This window comes from Neopsephotus bourkii, unplaced genomic scaffold, assembly GCF_033783945.1.
Source record: "Neopsephotus bourkii isolate Nb327-2 ecotype Australia unplaced genomic scaffold, CSIRO-AGI_Nbou_v1 NB_335, whole genome shotgun sequence".
Classification (NCBI taxonomy): Eukaryota; Metazoa; Chordata; class Aves; order Psittaciformes; family Psittacidae; genus Neopsephotus; species Neopsephotus bourkii.
The window spans coordinates 760,503-781,335 of NW_026900841.1; the positions used below are offsets into that span (position 1 = coordinate 760,503).

At 41.7% G+C, this 20,833-nt stretch overlaps 1 protein-coding gene across 1 annotated transcript in view; it reads left to right on the plus strand.

Moving 5' to 3' along the window:
* ABCA12 (ATP binding cassette subfamily A member 12) overlaps positions 1-20,833 on the plus strand; it is an 87,061-nt gene that overhangs the window by 42,018 nt on the left and 24,210 nt on the right. Inside the window, exons 18-33 of the mRNA XM_061348135.1 lie at positions 659-860; positions 1,424-1,563; positions 2,132-2,251; positions 3,384-3,474; positions 4,807-4,986; positions 6,422-6,737; positions 9,336-9,450; positions 10,789-11,118; positions 11,991-12,060; positions 12,161-12,295; positions 12,990-13,145; positions 13,916-14,093; positions 16,610-16,828; positions 17,459-17,655; positions 18,035-18,195; positions 19,775-19,999. Of these exons, the coding sequence (XP_061204119.1) occupies positions 659-860; positions 1,424-1,563; positions 2,132-2,251; positions 3,384-3,474; positions 4,807-4,986; positions 6,422-6,737; positions 9,336-9,450; positions 10,789-11,118; positions 11,991-12,060; positions 12,161-12,295; positions 12,990-13,145; positions 13,916-14,093; positions 16,610-16,828; positions 17,459-17,655; positions 18,035-18,195; positions 19,775-19,999 (2,835 nt within the window). The remainder of the gene's footprint in view (positions 1-658; positions 861-1,423; positions 1,564-2,131; positions 2,252-3,383; positions 3,475-4,806; positions 4,987-6,421; positions 6,738-9,335; positions 9,451-10,788; positions 11,119-11,990; positions 12,061-12,160; positions 12,296-12,989; positions 13,146-13,915; positions 14,094-16,609; positions 16,829-17,458; positions 17,656-18,034; positions 18,196-19,774; positions 20,000-20,833) is intronic.

Below are 20,833 nucleotides of genomic sequence, written 5' to 3' on the forward strand. Positions count from 1 at the left end.
AGAGGAGGGTAGAGTTCCAACAAAATACTGGCAGGGATCAGCTTGTGAAGACAGCTGGAGAACTGCCCACTAAAGGCTATCCAAAACCACACAAGTCAACAGCAAGACTTTGCTCTGGCTTTAGTGTGCATTAGATCACACCAGAAGCCTCAAGACTAACCAGAACACTGGGTATACCCCACATCCTGCTCGGACAGCTGCAGTAACATCAGCTTGTACTAATTTAGTCCAGTGCTGCATCTAGTCAATGACAGCAAAGATCACGGGAATAGTTTCTGGTAATCACTTTGCCTGGGCATTGTAGAACCGCATGCAGTCATGGGGATAGAGGATGTGCACATTTGTGTGACAAATTCTGTCTTGTAACCCAGGGTGTATATGTGTCACCAGGCACACATTACGGGCAATTCCTGTACACATATTATTGACAATATCTATGTTGGATCTCATACCTGGAAATGAGTTTACATAGCAAAGGTTAACATAAAAAAAAAAAGAGCATGATTTCCATGAAAAAGTCTCCCCCCCTTTTTTTTTTTCCATAGAGACAAACAAGAAAGCAGTGTAAAATGTCAGTCCTTGCCTTCCAATTCTGTTATTTCTTTTTTTCTCTCAGAGTGGGATGCTTTTCATGTGCAGGATTTTGTCTTTTTTGCAGGCATTATTTAAACCAAACAACTTGGGAATAACACGTGGCACATTTAAGTCAATGTCAAAAGTCCTCTGCAACCAGGAGATCACACCCCTGTTTTTTGAGTCCTTGCTTCCAGATTTTGGAGACCCTGTAAGCAACAGTTCCTATGTAGAGGATGTCTATGTCCAAAAGATGATGAGGAAATATGGAATTCCACAGGACTCCAGTAAGTCTGGCTTTTCCTTAAGGCAAAAACATTCCAGAGCCAAACTCTTTCCAGAGAGATACAGTGCTGAGCTGTTCCCCTGTGTGTCTTTGGAGGGCTGTAAGTGCTCATTATTTATGCTAGCAGAAGATCTGGGGGTTTATTTCCATTAATGTTAAAAGGAAAGCAACCTATGTAGCAGGGCAGTACTTGACACTGCACTGTTTCCCATTTGTTGATGATCTGGTCTTAGGGCTTGACAGGTCACTGCTTTTTCTTGATGTGCAGTTTTTCCAACCCTGCTGACATTATTAGCTCCTCTGAGTTCACAAAACTCCATTTAACCTTCAAGGAGAGAATCCTGGCTCAAACAGTGAGATTCTTGTTGTCTTGAGTTCAGCAACAGGAGATCTTAGGAGTGGACTGCTTTTGTTAAGACTCATTATATCAATCCGTGAAGAGGGCCCTGAAGTCATTCACTGGACACAGCCACAAACTGGGCAGATGGGAAGAAACACTGGTAGCTTTCTCATGTCTGGTCTATTTGTACTCTGTGCAATTTGTTTGCTTTTGTTCCCTTGCAGCACCATTTTGCTTATCCTTTTACCTGGACTTGGTCAAGACCCCAACTGGAGCTTTAATTTGGTCTTTTTTAAAACCTATGATTTTTGGGAAGATCCTTTACACACCAGATACCGTAGAAACTCGAGCAATCATGGGAAAGGTATGGCTCTTTTTACAGTATATCAGATTATGCCCACTCAAAAAGACTGTAATTTATCTAGCACAGGCTTGTTTCTCTGAGAGGTGCAAGTCTGTTTTCTGACTGTTTGGAGTATTAGTGAAATTATCTTTTCCGAGTTGCCCTGCTGGTCATATGAGTCATGTTTTGTCTTTGAATGAATCATACCTCCAAAAATATTGCTGTTGGTCTAACATTTAATTAATTTTTTTATGCTTTCAGTTTATGAAGTTTCAGCCCCAATGTTTTCAGCCAATAACTGATGTGTCCCAGGACAAATGCTATAACCAGTATTGCTTGCAAGCAGACCAGTGGCAGAAGGAGAGCTGATATCCAAGACATGCTCCAAATGTCACATATGAGGCCATATTTTTAAGTACTTGCATCCAAATTCAGTTTGTTTAGGGGCATTTTGCCAAACAGATAGTATGCTAAGAAAAATCCTGAGGAAACCAAATCTGGCCTTAGCTGTTTTATTGATTTTTTAATTATTTAAAAGGTGTAAGGTAATGAATAAATGAATCCTTGTATGTTGTGGGCTTTTCTGTAGTCTAATGCAACCTTGGAGCAGATGGCTGATTTAGCCCTAAAGTCCCAAGAGTGGTTGGACAAGTCTCCTGACATCATGAAATCACTGACTAAGTTAAACCAGACAGTTCCAATGATCAAGGTATGATATCCTACTTGCCCCATCTCTATTACAGGAGTGAATGGGGGGATGGATTTCTTCACTGAAAGTGGGGTTCCAGGGACCTCAGGGACATCATAGGTCAGCTGGGGAGAACCTTTTGACTAGGCTTTTGACCTCAACTTCACAGTTTCTGTACCTGCCTGCCTGTTCCTGCAACAGAAATACTCCTGACACACCTTTCCATACAGACTCTCTCCGAAATGATCTGTTTGTAATATGGCCATGCTGAAGCTTGCTGGAGGGCTCAGATGAGCAGAGAATGCTCTTCAGTTTGTAAATTAACTTTCTGCTTGATGGAGTGATCCAGCCAGGCAAGACCAGGCAAGAAATGACTTTTTCAGAAAATGAAACAGTATCTATAATAAGCATGTCGCTCTGGGTACACACATAAGAGCTAGAAGATGCCTTTGTACATCAGTGACTGTAAATAAAATTCCTTTTTCCCCTCCTAAGGAGCCTAGCCTTGCTTGGATACAGAAGGCAGTATGCTCTAATGTTTTGCATACTTGCTTCCTGTTTTCTGCAGCAAAAATTGTCTCCTTTTTTTTACAAAACTATAAAAAGTTGCTCTCTGGAACTCTAAAGAATTAGAAGTTTATTTCAGTGGGTGGAGTTCACTGTCATTTTCGTGGCACTGAGAGAAAATCCAGAGTGGACTATGCAAAAGTGAAATAAAATATTTTCTGCTGACTACACTTATTGGTGAAATAGTTAACTATTCAGCTCCCAAAAGAATCTGTCTGCTGGTCTCCAAGCTAAGTATTTGCTGCCTGTGTGAACAGGACTTAAACCAGACACAAATGAAATTTACTGCACTTCTAGAATAACAAAGATTATCCGTGATTTTTTTCATAGGACTCATGAAGACTCAATAGACAACCTCTCTTGACTCCAAAAAAACTGCTAACTTGGACTAACTAAATTTCATTGCCAGCATTTCCCCATCCTGATACACAGAGTGATTATACGGAAAGGTCAGGAAAGGAGTAGGAGGGGATTGTACAAATGCTCAGTGAGGGCAAGCTGGTCTGTTGTATTTTAGAAATACACTGAATAAGCTCAAGGGGCTTCTGGTCAAACTGATACTTTTTTTTTTCTTACTTGTTGATAGAACACCCTGAGGAACCCCTTTGTCCAGGTTTTCATCAAGCTGATGGTGGATTTGGATGCAGCTGAACTGCTGGCTCAAATAAACAAACTGGGTAAGCTTGCCCACATGTGCTGCCTTCTTATTGGTACTTCAGGTCTCCAGAGTCACCAAGCTGTAGCCATCCTCTGGTACAGTTCTTCTCTGACCAGTATCAGATGCTGTGGTGCAAGGCAATCTCAGCTGTGATTCAAACATTTTGTGGGCTATTGGAAAAGACCCTTAGAAAGTCAAAAGGCTTGTGTGAAGAGATGTTTCTTGTGAGTGTTGAAGGGATAGTAGGATGGGAATTTCTGCAGCAGAGTGTGGCCACTGGAGGACACTGTTTAGCCACAATTATAACTTCAAATGAGTAACCTGGGACTCTGTTGGGAAATGTGGAGAGCTCACTTGCATCACATAAGGGTTCAAATTAAAAGTTTTCCACAGCAGAAAAGCAAGGGGTCGGATAAAGGTGCTCAGGCTCATAAAGCCAGAGGCATCATTGCAGGAGATGCTGTGCTGGAATTTGCTGTACTCTGGTGGCCTTGCACAGGCCTTCGTGGTGAGAGTTGCTGATCTGTGCTGTGGGAATCATCAGCGACTGGCAGTGGTGGATACCTGCACAGCGTGGGGATCACAGCCCCTTCCTAGTTGGTCTTAGTGCCCTACCTGCTTTTTCAATGAGTAGCCATATATGTCAACGTAAATCTGAGTTAGGCTAGCAAAGCTCAGCATACACCAAGAGTGTTTGTAGTCTTTTGCAGTCAGAAGGATATTTGCATACTGTTTGTGATGACCCCTTTGTTATTTCGTGAGTAGCAGCTTCTGTCTTAACTGCCCGTAAAATCATCATGGTTGCAGCAGCTGTTCCGTATTAGTTACACTGCATTATGCAGTCACCTTTTAAAACAGCCAGGAAACAGCAGTGTCTTTATTAAACTGCATTATTAGGTTTAGTACACACATCAGCACAACAGACATAACTTTTCCTTGATGTGCTTGCATAAAGCACGTGCTCCCCTGAGACAGAACAGCTCAACAGACAAGTTGATTACATCAAAACCCATAAGATGTGGGATGAATGAGGAGCATCATATGCAGGTATAAAACCTCAGCAAGTTAGTAGCATCTTCCGATTTGGGATGGCTGTCACATTCCATTGGTGGCATCCTCCCTAAGGCAAACTCACGAGCATATTAAAAAGATTAACATAAAAACTGGGTCAACAACATAACTTCATTGGGCTGTTAAGTGCAGAAATGTTTTTTACATTTAATGTTCAGTATAATGGGCTTTTTCCTTCCTGTCTGATGTCATTGTTAGTGTAAAGAGCAGAATGATGTGATGATTTTTTGTTGTGTGTAATGATGCTACTGGTTTTGCTTGTGGGTTTGGTTTTTTTCAGATGATATTCGGCTGGAATTGCAGAACAACTCTGACATTGTGGAGCAGCTGAACACACTGGCTACCCTTGCTGTGAATGTGTCCTCCTGTGTCTCATTTAACCGCATTCAGGCAGTCAAAAACTTAGAGGAAATGGAAACGGTTGCTAAAGAGCTCTTTCTGAAGAATGAGCTTTTTGCAAGTATGTGACAGTCTTGAATCCCTCTGTAAATTAGCTTGGTATAGGATGGAAGCCCAGCATAAGAAGTTTGTCTTTCCATCAACAGCTCTCACCACACAGCACCTGATTTTGAGCCAGTGTGCATGGGACTTGCATACTGAGATCTCCTTGTGGCAGTGTTTTCCACTCTCCCGTTTATACTTTCTCTTCTCTTACAGCTCCACTGTCTGTATAGAAAGCCTTTGGTCAACTGGTGTTTTCTTTTGGTTAATTCTCAGTTTGAATGACACTTCACTGCCCTTAGGAGATTTTCATGACAAGTACCTTCTTTCAGGCCCCCATGGGAAAAGATCATTAAACAAGAAAGATACTGTAGAATCATTTAGGTTGGAAAATACCTTTAAGGTCTCAAGTCCAAATATGAGACAATTCCATTTATCAGAAGGTCATAAAGCTGTTGAGGTGTTCCAGCCAAACACTGCAGTATTAGATTGGGTCTTCTCAGTCACACTTTTCATATCTGTGGGATCAGATTGCAGCTTCAGATCAGAGAATAGGAACTTATATTAATTTATATTAACTTACATTAATTTGATGCAGTGACACAAATGTGTCTTATTTTTTGAAGAATGTCCAATTCCTCCTTAATTAGGATTTACTTATAAGTCCTGTGATCTGTCTGGATTTATACCTCGTAACTGAGGAGTAGATAGAAACTTTTTCTTTTCTTGTGACTTCCCACCCTGATAATACTTGTCTATTCCCATGAAAGCAGTTTTCTTCCATGATTGCCCTCCATTCCATCATATGCTTTATATATGGAATACTCAGGAAAAACATTCTGTAGGGAAAAACTTCTGTTGCCTTTATTTAAGCAAACATTTAAAAGGAAAAAATTCCCGTCTGTCAAACTGTATCTACAGCATGCCATTCCAGCTGCTATATTGATGTCTTCTGTATGGACATCTCAGCTCTGCAGGACTTTGTGTGGGCACAAAAATATATGTATAGGTTTTTATATCACAGCATCACTGCATGACCTCTATTGATGGAGTATCTTTGAGCGCATTCACAAGTGCATGTGCTGACATACCTACCAGGTATTTGACAGTCCATCTTAACTGCAAGATTTTTCCAAATACAGCCAGTTATTCTGAGAACCTTTGGGTTTTGAATGTTCATTGGGAAAATATTTAAAAGCTCTTGGAGGTGTATTTCACACCCAGAATCACTGGTCACATTTGGAAGCATGAGTAGCTGCAGTGATATATTGTTTCCACTTCTAGACACTTGATAAGCACTCTACCCCTCTAAGCATTATTTGTGCAGCAAGGAAATTAGATGATGGACTATAACGTAGAAAAGACATATAAAAATGAGGAGTTTCTATGTATCCCTGTGTACTGTTCCCGTCATGTCAGCTCTGAAGGAAAGCCTTTTATCTTTCTGTTCCAAGGTATAATTTTCAAGCTGCCTTCAAGCCATAGCACCCCTGGACACTCAGTTTATGGGGGCTTGGCCCTCCCTCCTGTGCTGAACTACACCATCCGAATGAGCAGCAGGATCACACAAACCACCAACAGAATCAGGGAGCGCATCTGGACAGTGGGTCCTCACAATTCCACCTCCCAGAGCCAGATTTACAGCCGAGCATTTATTTATATCCAGGACAGCATTGAAAGAGCCATCATTGAATTACAGACTGGCAAGAAGCCAGAGGAAATAGCTGTTCAAGTCCAGGCCATGCCTTACCCTTGCTACAATAAGGATATGTAAGTTTGTGTGCCTTTTGTTTTCATGCTTTGTCTAAGTTCATCTTGTCTGACTGGTGGAGTTCACCAGCTGTACTGGTCTCCTTAATACCATGTTCAAATGACATAGAAATAGTTTCATTTTGTGTTTTGTTCTTTTGGCTTTTTTTGGTTGGTTGGTTTTTTTTTTGTTGTTGTTTTCCCAAGGATCTGAACAAAAGAGGAAAGTTTGGACTCTAGTATAAATGGTCTATATTTAGTTTGCCTATCTTTTGTTTTCAGCACTCTGTATATACCTGAATTGTCATGGTAACTATAGGTTTTACAGCAGGTAAAATTTGCTGTCCCTGTTTGACTACATGTGGTGGAACTAAGACTTGGGTTGGCAGGACTTGGGTTAAATATGAAGTATTGGCTTGTTCTGCATGTGTTTGCATGCTGACAATGCAGCAGAACTTAGAAAATGTATTTATTGGGCAAAAAAGAGTCACTAGGTTTATGTGCTTTGTTCGTGGAGATTGCTATCCAGCTGTGATATTTGTTATTCATTCCAGTGATTCTAGCTAATGATTAGTGTATAGTGAATAGTTCTCAATACAGGTGCCTCTCAGATGCCTCAAGAGGGAAGATAAAATTGTACCATTCATCTCTGCTATAATGAAGGAGGACAGAGAATCTTTTGATGTGCTGAGTTGCCAGGTTAACAGCCTGTCACACAGAATAGTGCAGCATTATCTTTGTGGGGGCCAGAGTAGGTTCTAAACTGTGAAACAGATTGAAAAGTTTTAGATCATCTTCCTTTCCATTCATCTTTAGCCAGATCTGCAGCTAGTATAAACTGCATCTCTGCCAAATGCAACAGAGAGAAGTGAATCTCTCACAGCTGAGGACCTGTCCCTCCAGCAAGGCAGTTTCTGGTCTGTGTTAGAAAGCTGGCAAGATGGTACTTCCTCAGAGTTATTACCCTGGCAGCAGGTGGTGGCCAGACTGAGTGGAAAGCACCCAGGGAAGGGATTTCAGTGCCCGTCAGAAAGCACTGAAGGTTCTTCAGCAAATAGTATTGGTAGGTTGGACGGTCACTCCACCCTGACAAGAGTGTCTCATTTGGACCTAAGGTACAGACCAGACATAGGAGCTCTTCCTATTGAAAAGCCTGTGTGTCTACTGCATAAGCTAAAAGATTATCTGGGAGCTGTAGCTATAGGAGCTACGGCAGATCCATTAATCTCCTGTGTCAGCCTGTCACTTAAGAGAGCTGGGGACCTATAACCTCTTCTCAAGAGCAAAGTGCCTGCAAGTACACAGGCAATAAGCATTCAGTGTCAACTTCTTGTAACAAATATGTGGATTATTGCTGTGAGATAGTTTTGGACAATGATTAACTGTCTGCTTGAGGCATACTACAGTGCTTATCTGCTCCTTTTCTTGTTCTTGGGCTGCTGAGAAAAATTACCGCCTTCAGGTTTCCCTCTACACCCCAGGTTCAGAGGGACACAAGTTTGCTCAATTATTAAAATAGCTAAAGGCTTTGGATTTGCATACAGTAGTAGTCATAAAATGACTTTATTGATTGTTATTCCATAGTTACCCTCCTGTAGGGAAAAGAAGGGAATGTATATACACCAGTAAAGAGAAGATGTTGGGAAATGCTGAATTTTTAGTAGCCTAGAGATGCTGTATAAGGTGGCAGCCAAAAAGACCCCAAACAACAAAGAACTAGTAGAAAAGCTTCTTCATTGTTCTGTCTCAATATGGCTTCAGTTGCTTGGAAGCATTTCCAAAAGCTCTGGTTTATGGGAGATTTTCAACTTTACAGATAAAAAGAATTTGAAAAAACAAATGTAATCATATTATTTTCTCACTGTGATCGTTGTGTATTAAACTTTTCCCAGGAATAACACTGATTACTTTTTTTTATAAGCCAGGTTTAGAAGTGAGGGAGGAAATCGTAAGCCCTGTAGATACAGTGAAGTGAATATCCTGCTTATAAAAACTTGCTTTCCATCACAAAAGGAGAAATTTACTGTTTTCCACTGTTGTCCTTTTTTCTGTGCACATCTGGCACAAGGAAGAAGGTTTTAACTAAAGTGAAGAGCCAAGAATTGTGAAGCCATGCTATAGGCCTGGATCCCTAATAGCTATCCTGTGGGGTGATAGGACAGACACTCTGAGGGGAAGCACATGTATTCAAATCCCAGCACTAGGAAATATGGCCTGATAACAACATTTGGTCATTATATCTACTAACAGAACTGGGAATTATGGCTGACTGCTCATTCCAACTGGAATGCACCCCATCAGGGAGCCAGGAGATACCACTGACCGTGGTAGCTCCTGCTCCTCGTGCTGCTCAGCAAAACTTGCACAATGCATCTGGAAATCCCTCTGTAATTAAAAAAAAAAGAAAAAAGTATTTGAACAGTCAGGAATGTTGTGAATGGAAAGTCCAGTGAAAGGGCAAAATAGCCATTTTTGTAATTATTAATTATACTCCCCATTTTGAAGCATAAGCATGTCTTTTCCTGTGCTAAAGTATTGTTCTGACAAATATATTCTGTATAAAACCTTAATCCCCAGAACATTTTATATTCTGCTAAAGCCTGCATTTGCCTTTTACAGGTTCTTAACCAGCGTGACCTATTCTCTTCCATTTGCTCTGATGGCTGCCTGGGTGCTGTTTATAGCTGATTTTGTTAAAACACTTGTTCAAGAGAAAGATCTGAGGCTTTATGAGGTACGGTGAAACCTTCTGGGGCGTGCAGAATTATAAACAGATTTTCCTTATTAGTGGGTAGTATGTCTCCTGTGCAATATTAAATGAAGCAAAACATGCATTAAGGAAATAATATTCCAAATACCTATTGTTTTACCTGCAGTGTTTGAATTCTGACATTGTAACCAAGCTCAAAACAATAGAAATGCAGTGAGTTTGCCCTTCAAATGGTGAGAATATTGCTTTGCAGTTTTGAACACTGGAAATATGGGGACTCCACAAAGTTTTCTGAAGATTTTAAGCTCTCTAAAAATTGACTTTGAGTTGTACCTACTGGGGACAAAGACATGGAAAGTGACTTATTTCCTATCCTTGAAATGATTATACTTGATATTTCAGAAGGTGATACATATTACATCAGCTCCTCTGAAATGAAGTTTTTCATCTAGCTTGCCTATTGGAAAAGAAATGACATTGAGACCTAGGGAATTTGTTAAATTAACTCAGGTTTTTGGTCTAAACACCATCAACAGAGAACTTCTGTAAAACTAAGCTTCAGCAAGCCACAGAAGCTTGAGCAGATTTGGTTTTTATCCAGTACCATGGAGACAAATACTGATTCACCAAAATCATTTCCAGTAAAGGGCAGTCTATGAACTGTGATGAGACTAAAAATGAGTGAACCCCAGTGGGTAGCTGACAGCCCTGTTAATTTAGGGAACTCAGTTTCGCTGTCTGTAAGAAGCTGGGTGTCAGTAATCTTTTTAGGTATGCAATAATCTACAAGAAGCCACCAGCACCTGTAGTTTCTTTTGGTTTTCTAAATAGAAATTGACAGTTTTATGCATGTCTTATGGACTTGATCATCAGCTAGTAGAAATTAGCTTCCTTAAACCTTAAACCAAAAAAAAAAAGCTTCCTTATAACCATGGTAGTTCACCTATTGTGTGTTGTCTTGGAGTTGTCTGAGAAGTGGATTGGTTTCAAAGATTTTTAAAAGCTTTTACACTCAAGCCACTGGACCAATTAGCATTATTTTAAAGAACAACAAAAATGTTTTAGAAAAGTTACAAATCTAAGGCTAGAAGTTCCTCTGCTGCTTTTGGGCTACAGTGCTTCATACTTGCAGATCCAGACTGTAGCATTCCTCTGCAATAGAGTGCTTTGCAAACCTAGGGCATTGTAGAACTGTGTGTGGTTTTTTCTTGGTTATCAATATGCGTTTCAGTATGAAAGAGCATGGTTTGGTTGATGTTTTGTCTAGAAACTGAAAAAAAACCCGAAGTTCAGTATCAGGAGAAAGATCTCTTAATGAACACTTGTCATTTGTAATTCTTTTTTTCACCTTTCTCTCTGTAGTACATGAAAATGATGGGTGTTAATGCCAGCAGCCATTTCATCGCCTGGTTCATAGAGTGTGCCATCTTCCTTCTAATTACTGTCACCTTCCTCATCATTGTTCTGAAAGTGGGTGACATCCTTCCCAAAACAAACACAGCACTCCTGTTCCTGTACCTTATGGACTACAGCCTGTCCATCATAGCAATGAGCTACTTCATCAGTGTGTTCTTCAATAACACCAATATAGCAGCTTTGGTGGGCAGTCTCGTATACATCCTCACCTTCTTCCCCTTCATCGTGCTTCTTGTCATTGAGAATCATTTGAGCTTCTCTGTGAAAAGCCTGCTGGTAAGCTCTGCTTTTCAGTAACAGGGACCATGTATGTGGAAGCAGACACCTTCAATAAACTTCAGCTCTTATTATAGCTTGTGTCACAAATTGTCATGGTTGGGTGTCTTTCTAAATTCCATCAGTGAATGTTGACAGGTACGACAGGAGAGTTGGCCATGACCTGTTTGAGGGGGACCTGGAATTAGTTGTGTCCCATGACTGAAAGCACTGAAATTCAGAGAGTTCCTACCTGCCACCTGAAGAATAGTCTGAGCTACATATCTTACCCTTACAAATTGCAAATCAAACTGAGTTACTTTCAACCAACAAGAAAAACAAGGCTGTCTCAGTAAGGAGTTTAGGCTGTGAAGGAGGTCTGATTCTGCTCATGGCTGTCTCTGCTCATCCTTTAGTTTCATGTATCTCAAATTCCTAGCTGTGGAAAGAGATGTAAAATATTGCTTCTTACCAAGGCTAGAAATGGGTAGGTATTAGGTTCCAGAAGCCAGGCTTGTTTTGAATCACCCGATTCAGGAAAGAACAATTATTAGTGCTAGTGGTAAAACTATTAACCACATGGCAGGTAATTCTCAAGCACTACTGCATTTCAAAAGCCTAAAATAAAGGTCTTTATGAGGGAGGAAGCTGGGTCCTGGATATAAAGCAAAAGAAAAGCAGGCTCTAAGGAGACATTACAGCCCAGCACCAGAAGTAATGCCCATCATAAGCCTGGTCTAGTGCTTTTTGTGACTGTTGGTGGGGGGGGGGGGGAAATGCTTGTTTTTCTGGCTACTGGACCAAGCTAATGAGGTATCTTATTGTTGACTGACTTAATTTCTCTTTGAGATTAATTCATCAGTTCTTTGTTTTCAATTTTGTTTATTCCACAGAGTCTGTTGTCCCCAACTGCATTCAGTTACGCAAGCCAATACATCGCTCGATATGAGGCACAGGGCATAGGTATGTTTATTATAGGTAAAACTAGGCTTTGACTCCCATGGTTGTGACATTTCATTAACTTACATAGAGCCTGTTTGTATTTCTGAATTCCTATTTTCAGGTCTGCAGTGGGACAACATGTGTAAGTCCCCAATGATTGGAGACAACACTTCCTTTGGCTGGATGTGCTGGCTCATTCTGATAGACTCTTTCATTTACTTCATCCTGGGATGGTATATAAGGAATGTTTTCCCAGGTAAGGATACAAAACAATGAGGCTGGTACTATGCCATCTCTTGGAAAACAATGAAGAGAACACTGGCTGATTCCATGATTCAGGCAGTATGACAGTCTGCATCCACAGGATACCTCTGTTTCTAGATCAAAGGGAGTATGACTTTGTGGATGTCTGACAGTATTAATGAAACTGAGACAGAGAAAGGGAGAATTTGGGCTCCCCTGCTTATCACATGGGTAGGTGGATCTCCAGAAGAATCTGAAGCCAAGGACATGGGAGGATGTATTTGCAGTCTGATGGGTTAAAATGAGAACAGAACACATTAGCCTGCATTTGTCAGTTGAGTGATTTTGTGTTGTGTAACTTATATCATTTGATTTCAGAAAGTAATTCCTGCCTTGGGCAAGAGCCAGTACATTTGTCTTCTGCTTTTCTTCCCAAGCTAATGAAGCAGTATAGTGGCATACAGATATCTACCCAGTGGAAAATGTAAAGTACTCCTGCTCTCCAGCTATGAAGTTACTCAGAATAACAAATTAGCGAATGCTTCCTATTGTGTCAATCAGGCAAATTCTCTACCAAGTATCAGTAGTACATGAACAGATCAAGAGGGGAGAGATATCTGAGGAGTTTCTTTTTGCTATTTTGAGTGCACCCTGATAGTGATGCTTCCTGGGAAACAGATACTTGAATGAGATTCCTCTTCTTGCAGGTAGATATGGCATGGCTGCTCCCTGGTATTTCCCTTTGCTTCCGTCTTACTGGATTGAATACAACAGTTACCTCCCCTTCTGGAATGAGAAACAAAGAGGCCTTCTCTTAACCAAGCTGATGTTAAGGAAAGAAGCTACCCTCAGCAATAAGATATGTATGTGAATGCTAGATGAGGTAGTGATACTAACACATATTTTAGGTAGAAGCCAAATTTATAAAAGGTCGCCATACTCAGAAAACACGTTTCTCTATTGATCCTTATGTGCTAGCACAGGAAAAACTGGAAGCTGTTCCTTACATGAATAGAGATTTGGTTTTTAATTTATATTTGTTCTTCCTGTTTGGTTTGGAAATCCATACTGATTTTCACATGCATATTTGTGTGTGTTGTAGTTAAGCAGTTACCTTAGGTGCATGTATCTCAGACATATATCTCAGTCATACACTTTTGTTTGTGCTAGCAAATAGACATTTCCACTTGATAAAAGGGATATGTGCTTCTTTGTTCATCTCTTTAAATATTTAGCCTGTAAAATATTGTGAGATCACACATAAAAGCTTCCTGATTCTATCTAACTGAAAATAACTCAGTAGTTTTGCTGTATGTCCTCTAATTTTCTGTACTTGCTTCATACTTAGTTAGGTGCTGTGAAACATCTGAACATGAGACCTTTTCAAAAGTGATAAATGTCTATTGTCAGGAGTTATTAGAATCTGCAGAGGTAGAAAGGAGAAATCCTAGGGGGTTCAAAATGATACAGATCCTGTGAAATGTTCTCTACATTCCTAGCTGAAAATCACCTACTTTTACTGTATTTTGGTTTTAAAAGCCCTGCTTGTCTCTGAGGTGAAAAAAAAAAGTAGCACAAATAGCTGCTGCAGTGCAGTAACTGTCCTCTGACCATTCCCTTTGGTGTGTCAAAGGTGCATCCCCTCCTCCTGTGGAACCAGAGCCCACTGATCTCGCCTTGGGAGTTTCTCTCTGTGGCATAACGAAGGTTTATGGATCCAAAGCTGCAGTGGATAATCTCAGCCTCAACTTCTATGAAGGGAATATCACTTCCCTGCTGGGACACAATGGAGCTGGGAAAACTACAACCATGTGAGTATCCTTTAAAGCTGGGGTTTTTTTTATACTGTGAGGCATGATTGGGTGAACTCTTGTTCACCCAACTGGTGAGCAACTGGGGCTGAGTAGTGTTGGGAGACTGAATATGAGACTTTATTAGGCCAAATCTCTCTGTAGTTCTATCTTACTCATGGATGACCTCAGCAGTCCCTTCATCTATTAGAATTAAATGTTCTTTTCTGCTTAGGAACATGCTTTTTAATCTGGTAGGAACCTGTAATGCACAGAACAGCAACTGTTCTAGCATTTTGTTCCATTGCACTTTGGTGCCTGAGGTTTGCCTTTTCTGAAAGTTGTGGGTAGCTTGTGAATACACCATAGCAGGAGCGATCTTAGCAAGACCGCTTAATAAAGGTATACTTGAGCTGTACAAACTCATGCACTGGCTGTGCTATAATGGCAGTGGGTTAATACATTGGCCTTTCAGTCCTTCCAGCCTTGCCATTTATAAATTATTATTTGTGTTGCTAAATAACAGCACTAAAACAGACATGTAGAATTTGGTTTCTCCAGTGATATTTATGTGCATCACTCTGAAAGCAACATTAAGCTGATAAATAGAAGCCTCAGAAGAACCAAACCCAGTAAAACAGATGTGTGCTTCATTTCAGCTTGTTATCAGTTCATCTCGTATCCTGTTTGCAAAGTGTAGGCAAAGGTGATATGCAGAAAAGTATAATAGCTTCTTGAAACTTAGTGCAGGCTTCAAATCCTGAGTAAGGTCACAAGTTACTTCTTCCCTTTTTAATGATAATTAAAAGTCCCAGGAGAGAAAGAAACTCTGGGAAGATGAAGAGCAGTCTGAAACATATCTTCTCCCTTTAGTCCCTGCAGGACAGCACCAAAAATTACCTATAATATGCAAGTAGTTATTCTGAGCAGAGGGTCTGTTTGACTCACGTCTATCGGGTATTGCTAGGGAGGTAACTTGCCTGAACTAGATTAAAGCACTGCCCACTGTGAGGTGTTTTGTCTGGAAGTCCTCTCCCATTTCTTGTTAATAATGGCAGTGAAATCTTACACACGTCCATGCTCTGATGTGATTAGTAAGAGGAAGATGTGGTTTTCAATCTCTGTTGTGGCTAGCAATATGAGGCTGTCTGGATACTGCAGACAAACCTCAAAGAATGGAGACTAACTACATTATATGAATGTCCGGTCATGTGTCAGTGACATTGGATAATGGTCTGTGGGGAAACACACAAAAATAGAAAAGTACTGTTTGTCTGTGGTGGCTCCTCCCTGGAAGGCCCCGCTTTGGCTGATCCCCGGAAAAGTCGCGACCCTGGGAGACCTTTCTAGATATACCCGGCCACTTCTTCCAAAGTAGGCTGGCCCACTACATCAGAATGAGTGTGCATTTTTCCTAGTTTAAAAGCCTGAGCCTCAGGCAATGCGAGGAGTCACAACCTCATACCACCCAGATCAGCATTGCCTCTGCAGGGACGCCCACTAAGGTTGAGTGTGCCACCTCACACTGTGATGATGTTTCTCGGAGCTGGTTTCCTGATTGTCATTACATGGTCTTTAGGGTTGGTAAGATAGCCAAACATCAGAAATATCCTTTACTGTATCTTTTGTTACTCTATGTTTTCCCTGTATTAATAAACTAGTTGAGATTCTTTATTGTGTTGTGTTTCTTTCAACCCGGAATCCTCGAACGCTCGAACAAGTGATTAAATTGGAAGTCAAGGGCATTCATGAGTATTGATGTATTGGATATGCAGTGATCTTAGGAAGAGGAAAGCTGAAGAAGATAAAAGTACATATGAAAAGTAGCCAGAGTTCAGCGTGTGAGCTTGGTAGTTGCTCTTCAGTTCCTATGAGGGATAGGAGGGTGTCCTTTGATGTTAATTGACCACTGCTCTGACAAGTGCAGTGGTCAGACATGGACAAGTACATGGTCAGACAGGAGAAGAAGCAGCGATCAGTGGTCCCTGGCTGGAAGAAATGTGATGGTACTGTAAGAAAACATTGAAAGTGATGATGGATACAGGATTGTGTGAAAAACAGCCACATGAAGACAGGCTGAGAAAGTTGGGGCTGTTCAGCCTGGAGAAGAGAAGGCTGCGTGGAGACCTCATAGCAGCCTTCCAGTATCTGAAGGGGGCCTATAGGGATGCTGGGGAGGGACTCTTCATTAGGGACTGTAGTGATAGGACAAGGGGTAACAGGTTCAAACTTAAACAGGGGAAGTTTAGATTGGATATAAGGAAGAAGTTCTTTCCTGTTAGGGTGGTGAGGCGCTGGAATAGGTTGCCCAGGGAAGTAGTGAATGCTCCATCCCTGGCAGTGTTCAAGGCCAGGTTGGACGAGGCCTTGGGTAATATGGTTTAGAGCGAGGTGTCCCTGCCCATGGCAGGGGAGTTGGCACTTGAAGATCTTAAGGTCCTTTCCAACCCTAACTATTTTATGATTCTATGAAAAACTTAAATATGGCTTTCTCCTTTTTCTGACTTCCTTTTCCATATTTTTTTTTTCCCTTTCAGATCTATTTTGACTGGGTTGTTCCCTACATCATCGGGTACTATCTTTGTGTATGGCAAAGACATCAGGACTGACCAGGAAGTAATCAGGAAGAATATGGGGGTGTGTATGCAGCACAACGTGCTATTTAACTACCTCACCACAAAGGAACACCTGCTGCTCTACGGGTACATCAAAGTCCCACACTGGAGTAAACAGAAGCTCTACGAAGAAGTTAAGAGGTATAAAAATAGGCTGTCACAATTACTGTGGTAGTGCCATCCCCACTGCAAAGCTCAAGTGAATGTTGCAGAAGTGCTGCAGATCCAGCATAGAGTTCAAATAATGCCTTGGTCTGCCTAGAGGAATATATAGATATCTGTGGCTGTAAGAAAACAATGCCTCTTCTCCAGGGGGTTTACAAGCTTCTGTGGCTATTCTTTGGAGATGCCTTTATAGGCCTCAGCGTCTAGCCCTTGCTGCTTTACAATTTTCCCCAGAAAGAGGTTTAATCAACCAGTCAGAAAGATGATGTCGATTTTATTGGTTTTGTGAAGAAGTGAAGCAGCAGGAACATCCCAGGGAGTTTGGATCTTGGTGTTCTCAGATGATGAGGTTGAGCCTTTAACCTTGATTTGTCAGATGAAAACTTTGAAAACATCCTAAAAAAAATACGTGTTAGATAAAAGTCCCAGCGACTGAGCTTACAGGGTGAATCATCTCCCTGCACTGTGGCCATTCAGGAGAGCACTCCATACTTGAGCAGTTTTTCATTTGCAGTTATGGGAGGGGTTTGAGTATTTTCACATTCCCTGCTTTCAAAAGATGCCTGAAGGACAACCTTTGGGGGGTGATTTTTCTTTGTTTCAAAGGACTTTGAAGGAGACTGGCCTGTACAGCCATCGTCACAAGCTAGCAGGCTCCCAGTCAGGGGGGATGAAGAGGAAGTTGTCTATCGCTATTGCTCTCCTGGGTGGATCAAGGGTGGTGATACTAGATGAACCGACCACAGGAGTGGATCCATGCTCTCGGAGAAGTATTTGGGAAATTATCTCCAAGAATAAAAAAGGTACCATCATGAGACAATGTGCTGCCCAGGGGCAAAGGTGATTTGTGTCACTTTTGCATGTATGATATCAGTGGCTTTGAACTGTGGGGTTTGAGACCACAGAGAACAAATTCTGCGAGACTGGGATTTTGCAGACTTTCTGAGTGCATCCTGCTTGGTTTCTGTAAATTCAGAATGTCATGTGAAAAGTAAATTTACTATAATACACAATGTACAATACAGTAACTTCCAGCTTCTCTCTAATGTTGCCTTCCATCCAGTTTCACTACTAATTACAAAAAAGCCCAGTCAATTTCCACCTAATGCTCCCTATGCCATAAATCAGTCTGATGTAATCACATGTGTTTGTGGTGGCTAACATCAGCTTTGTGTTTTCCAGGCAGAACCATCATTCTCTCAACACATCACTTGGATGAAGCAGAAGTTCTGAGTGACCGAATCGCCTTCCTAGAGCATGGAGGGCTCAGATGCTGTGGTTCACCATTCTACCTCAAGGAAATGTTTGGTGATGGATATCACCTGACACTCACAAAAAAGAAGGTTTGTGTATGAGCTGGTCCTAAATTTTTAGTGTCTTGGGTAGGAAACAATCAGTTGTATGACAGGAAAGAAGGAAACATGTCACAGTGTCCCACAGAAATGAAACATGCTGCAAAAGGTTCATCTCGGTGTTAGATGTCTGCAGTGGATTGGTTGTTCCAGTATAATTTCCCTTTTGTGGAATAACTTCTTTATGTAATTGTTTTATGCCTGGGTAAAAGTGGAATGTCTGAAGCCCTTTGTTTTAGCCACACAGGTTCAAAAATACACTGTGCTGTTTCCTTGGGCTGCCAGTAAGATCATTTTCTATATGCTTCAAACACTGGTATTTGGGTTACAGTGCACTCTGCTCCAGCTTGCTCTGCTTGTCCCTTGCTAGAATTTGAACACTTCCCTTCAGAAAAACAGCCTATGTGGAGAGTTCTCCAAAACACAGCAATGTTCAGCCCCTCTATACAAAGCCTTGCAGTTCTGACAGACAAGGCAGAGGTCTGAACTTGAGCCTCCTGTATCACACATGTGCAATGCAGTCCTCTTTACCCTCCTTTCCCCACTGGGCCTTAGCTCCCTTTTGTGTAGCATGAGCATGGTCATTGCAGCACACACTGCTAGGGGCAGAGGCAGAGACGCTCCTGTTTGCAAGCCTGCATGGAGCTGAGCTAGGGCTCTCAGCAGCACAGTCTCTGAGGGGAGCCATCAAGGCTTGTTCAGGGATGCAGGCACATATTGACAGAAGCTGAGTGACAGATCCAAGGACTGTAGGATACCAAAGAACTATTGAGGATCTGGATGTAAGCATGCTGCTTCTGCAGGAGAGAACATGTGTCCCCATACTTCCCTCAAAGCAGAGGGAGGGTCTCCAGCAGGACCACTGGACCAGTCCCTGTGGCCTTTGGAAAACAGGAATGTCAGTACTCTGCTTTATTGAAAGAGAAGTTCCTGAGGGTTAAAAGCAAGGCTGGGTGCAGAGCATGAATTCTGAAGTTCAGAGAAAGCAAACAGATGGGAAGAGCCCATCTATAGCATCTGGCCTGAGGAAAAATGTTCTGCTTGCAAGGAGGAGAAAATCTGCTCTTGATATAGCATTTATTACAGTGCTGTTGGTAGTCCCAGCACACAGAATAATGTGAAGATACCATAAGAGATCAGCCCCCCTTCCAAATTGCTGGCAGTATAGATAGAGAAAATGAAAAAAGATCTGTGTGAAAGCCCCATTTTTCATGGGAAAAGACTGTATTTTTGCTGGCAGCCAAGTTCAGGTATCAGCTTCTTCTCTGCTGTACAACAAATGCTGTAGCTGGTGCAATGTGGTTGATTCAACCCAATCCTAGTATCACCATAGACAGAGGGAGCCCAGAAAGATCTGGGCTGGACCAAGGCAGGCAGAGAGCCACACCTCCCTCTTCAAGGGCTAGAAACCCACTTTCATTTCCTTTTAATATTTACCTTGAAATGTTGTATACCTGGACTGAGACCACCTGTGGATTATGCTCTGGGACAGCATTTGGGCGAAATCCTGCAGTAGGAAGCTTGACCTCACAACTCTCTCAGTGAACACAGTGTTTTCCTTGCTTTTCAGAACATGGTAGAGGAGTGTGACACCACAGCAGTGACCTCCTTGATCCAGTCCCACCTCCCAGAGGCTTATCTCAAGGAAGATATTGGTGGAGAGCTTGTGTATGTGCTTCCCCCCTTCAAGTCCACAGTTTCAGGGGCCTACCAGGCACTTCTCAGAGCCCTCGATACCAGCCTGAGTGATCTCCACCTTGGCTGCTATGGGATTTCAAACACAACTGTGGAAGAGGTATGAGCTCAGGATCCACTTGATTTAATGAAATGTTATGGTGATTAACTTCACAGCATTGTGTAGCTCTGCTTGCTGGGCTAGATGGTGGCATGTTTTGGATGTGAGAGTTGCCAGCAGGGGAAGAAGTGGTTTGGTTGTTCACTGTTGCACTTAGAAATATGTGTGTAGATGTATGAATAAATCTATATGTGTAATGATGCACAAAGTGTACCACTGTCTTAACTTGCTAACAGTTTTTCTAGCCTTTTACCTAGAAAATGAGATACTGGAGTTAAACTAAGGAGAGAGGGTAGTGGTGTGTTTCTGTTTGAGCTATTCTCTTTGTCTCTGTGAATCTGGGTTTGCTACAGATGCAGTCAGCAGGGAGGGAGTTCATCTAAATAATAAACTTCAGCATGGATGCTGTATTACAGAAATGAATCACCTGATGCATCTTGGAGTACCACAGGCACCTTTCTGCTCATGGGAAATCTCTGGTCAAATAAACACAAACATTTAGTTGCATCAGAGAAGTAAATGATAGCAGTGATGACCTTTGTCTTGCAGAAAGGAGGGTGGGACATTGTTACATTTCTTTCTTGCTTTTAAGGTGTTTTCTGAAGGTATCAAGAATGAGTTACACAGCAAGTGCAGCATGGACAGCACAACTGTGCACATTTCCAGCATGGAGGAAGATGGCACTGTCAGAGGCTAGAGGAGAAAATACCCCAGGAAACAGCCCTCCTTGTTTCCTCACTGGTTCCATGCAGGGAGAGCAGTCTGTGTGCTGCTCACTGTGTGAATGTGGAGGGTGCAGAGTTATGTAGGCCTTGAGCTAAAGTGCAGTTTCAT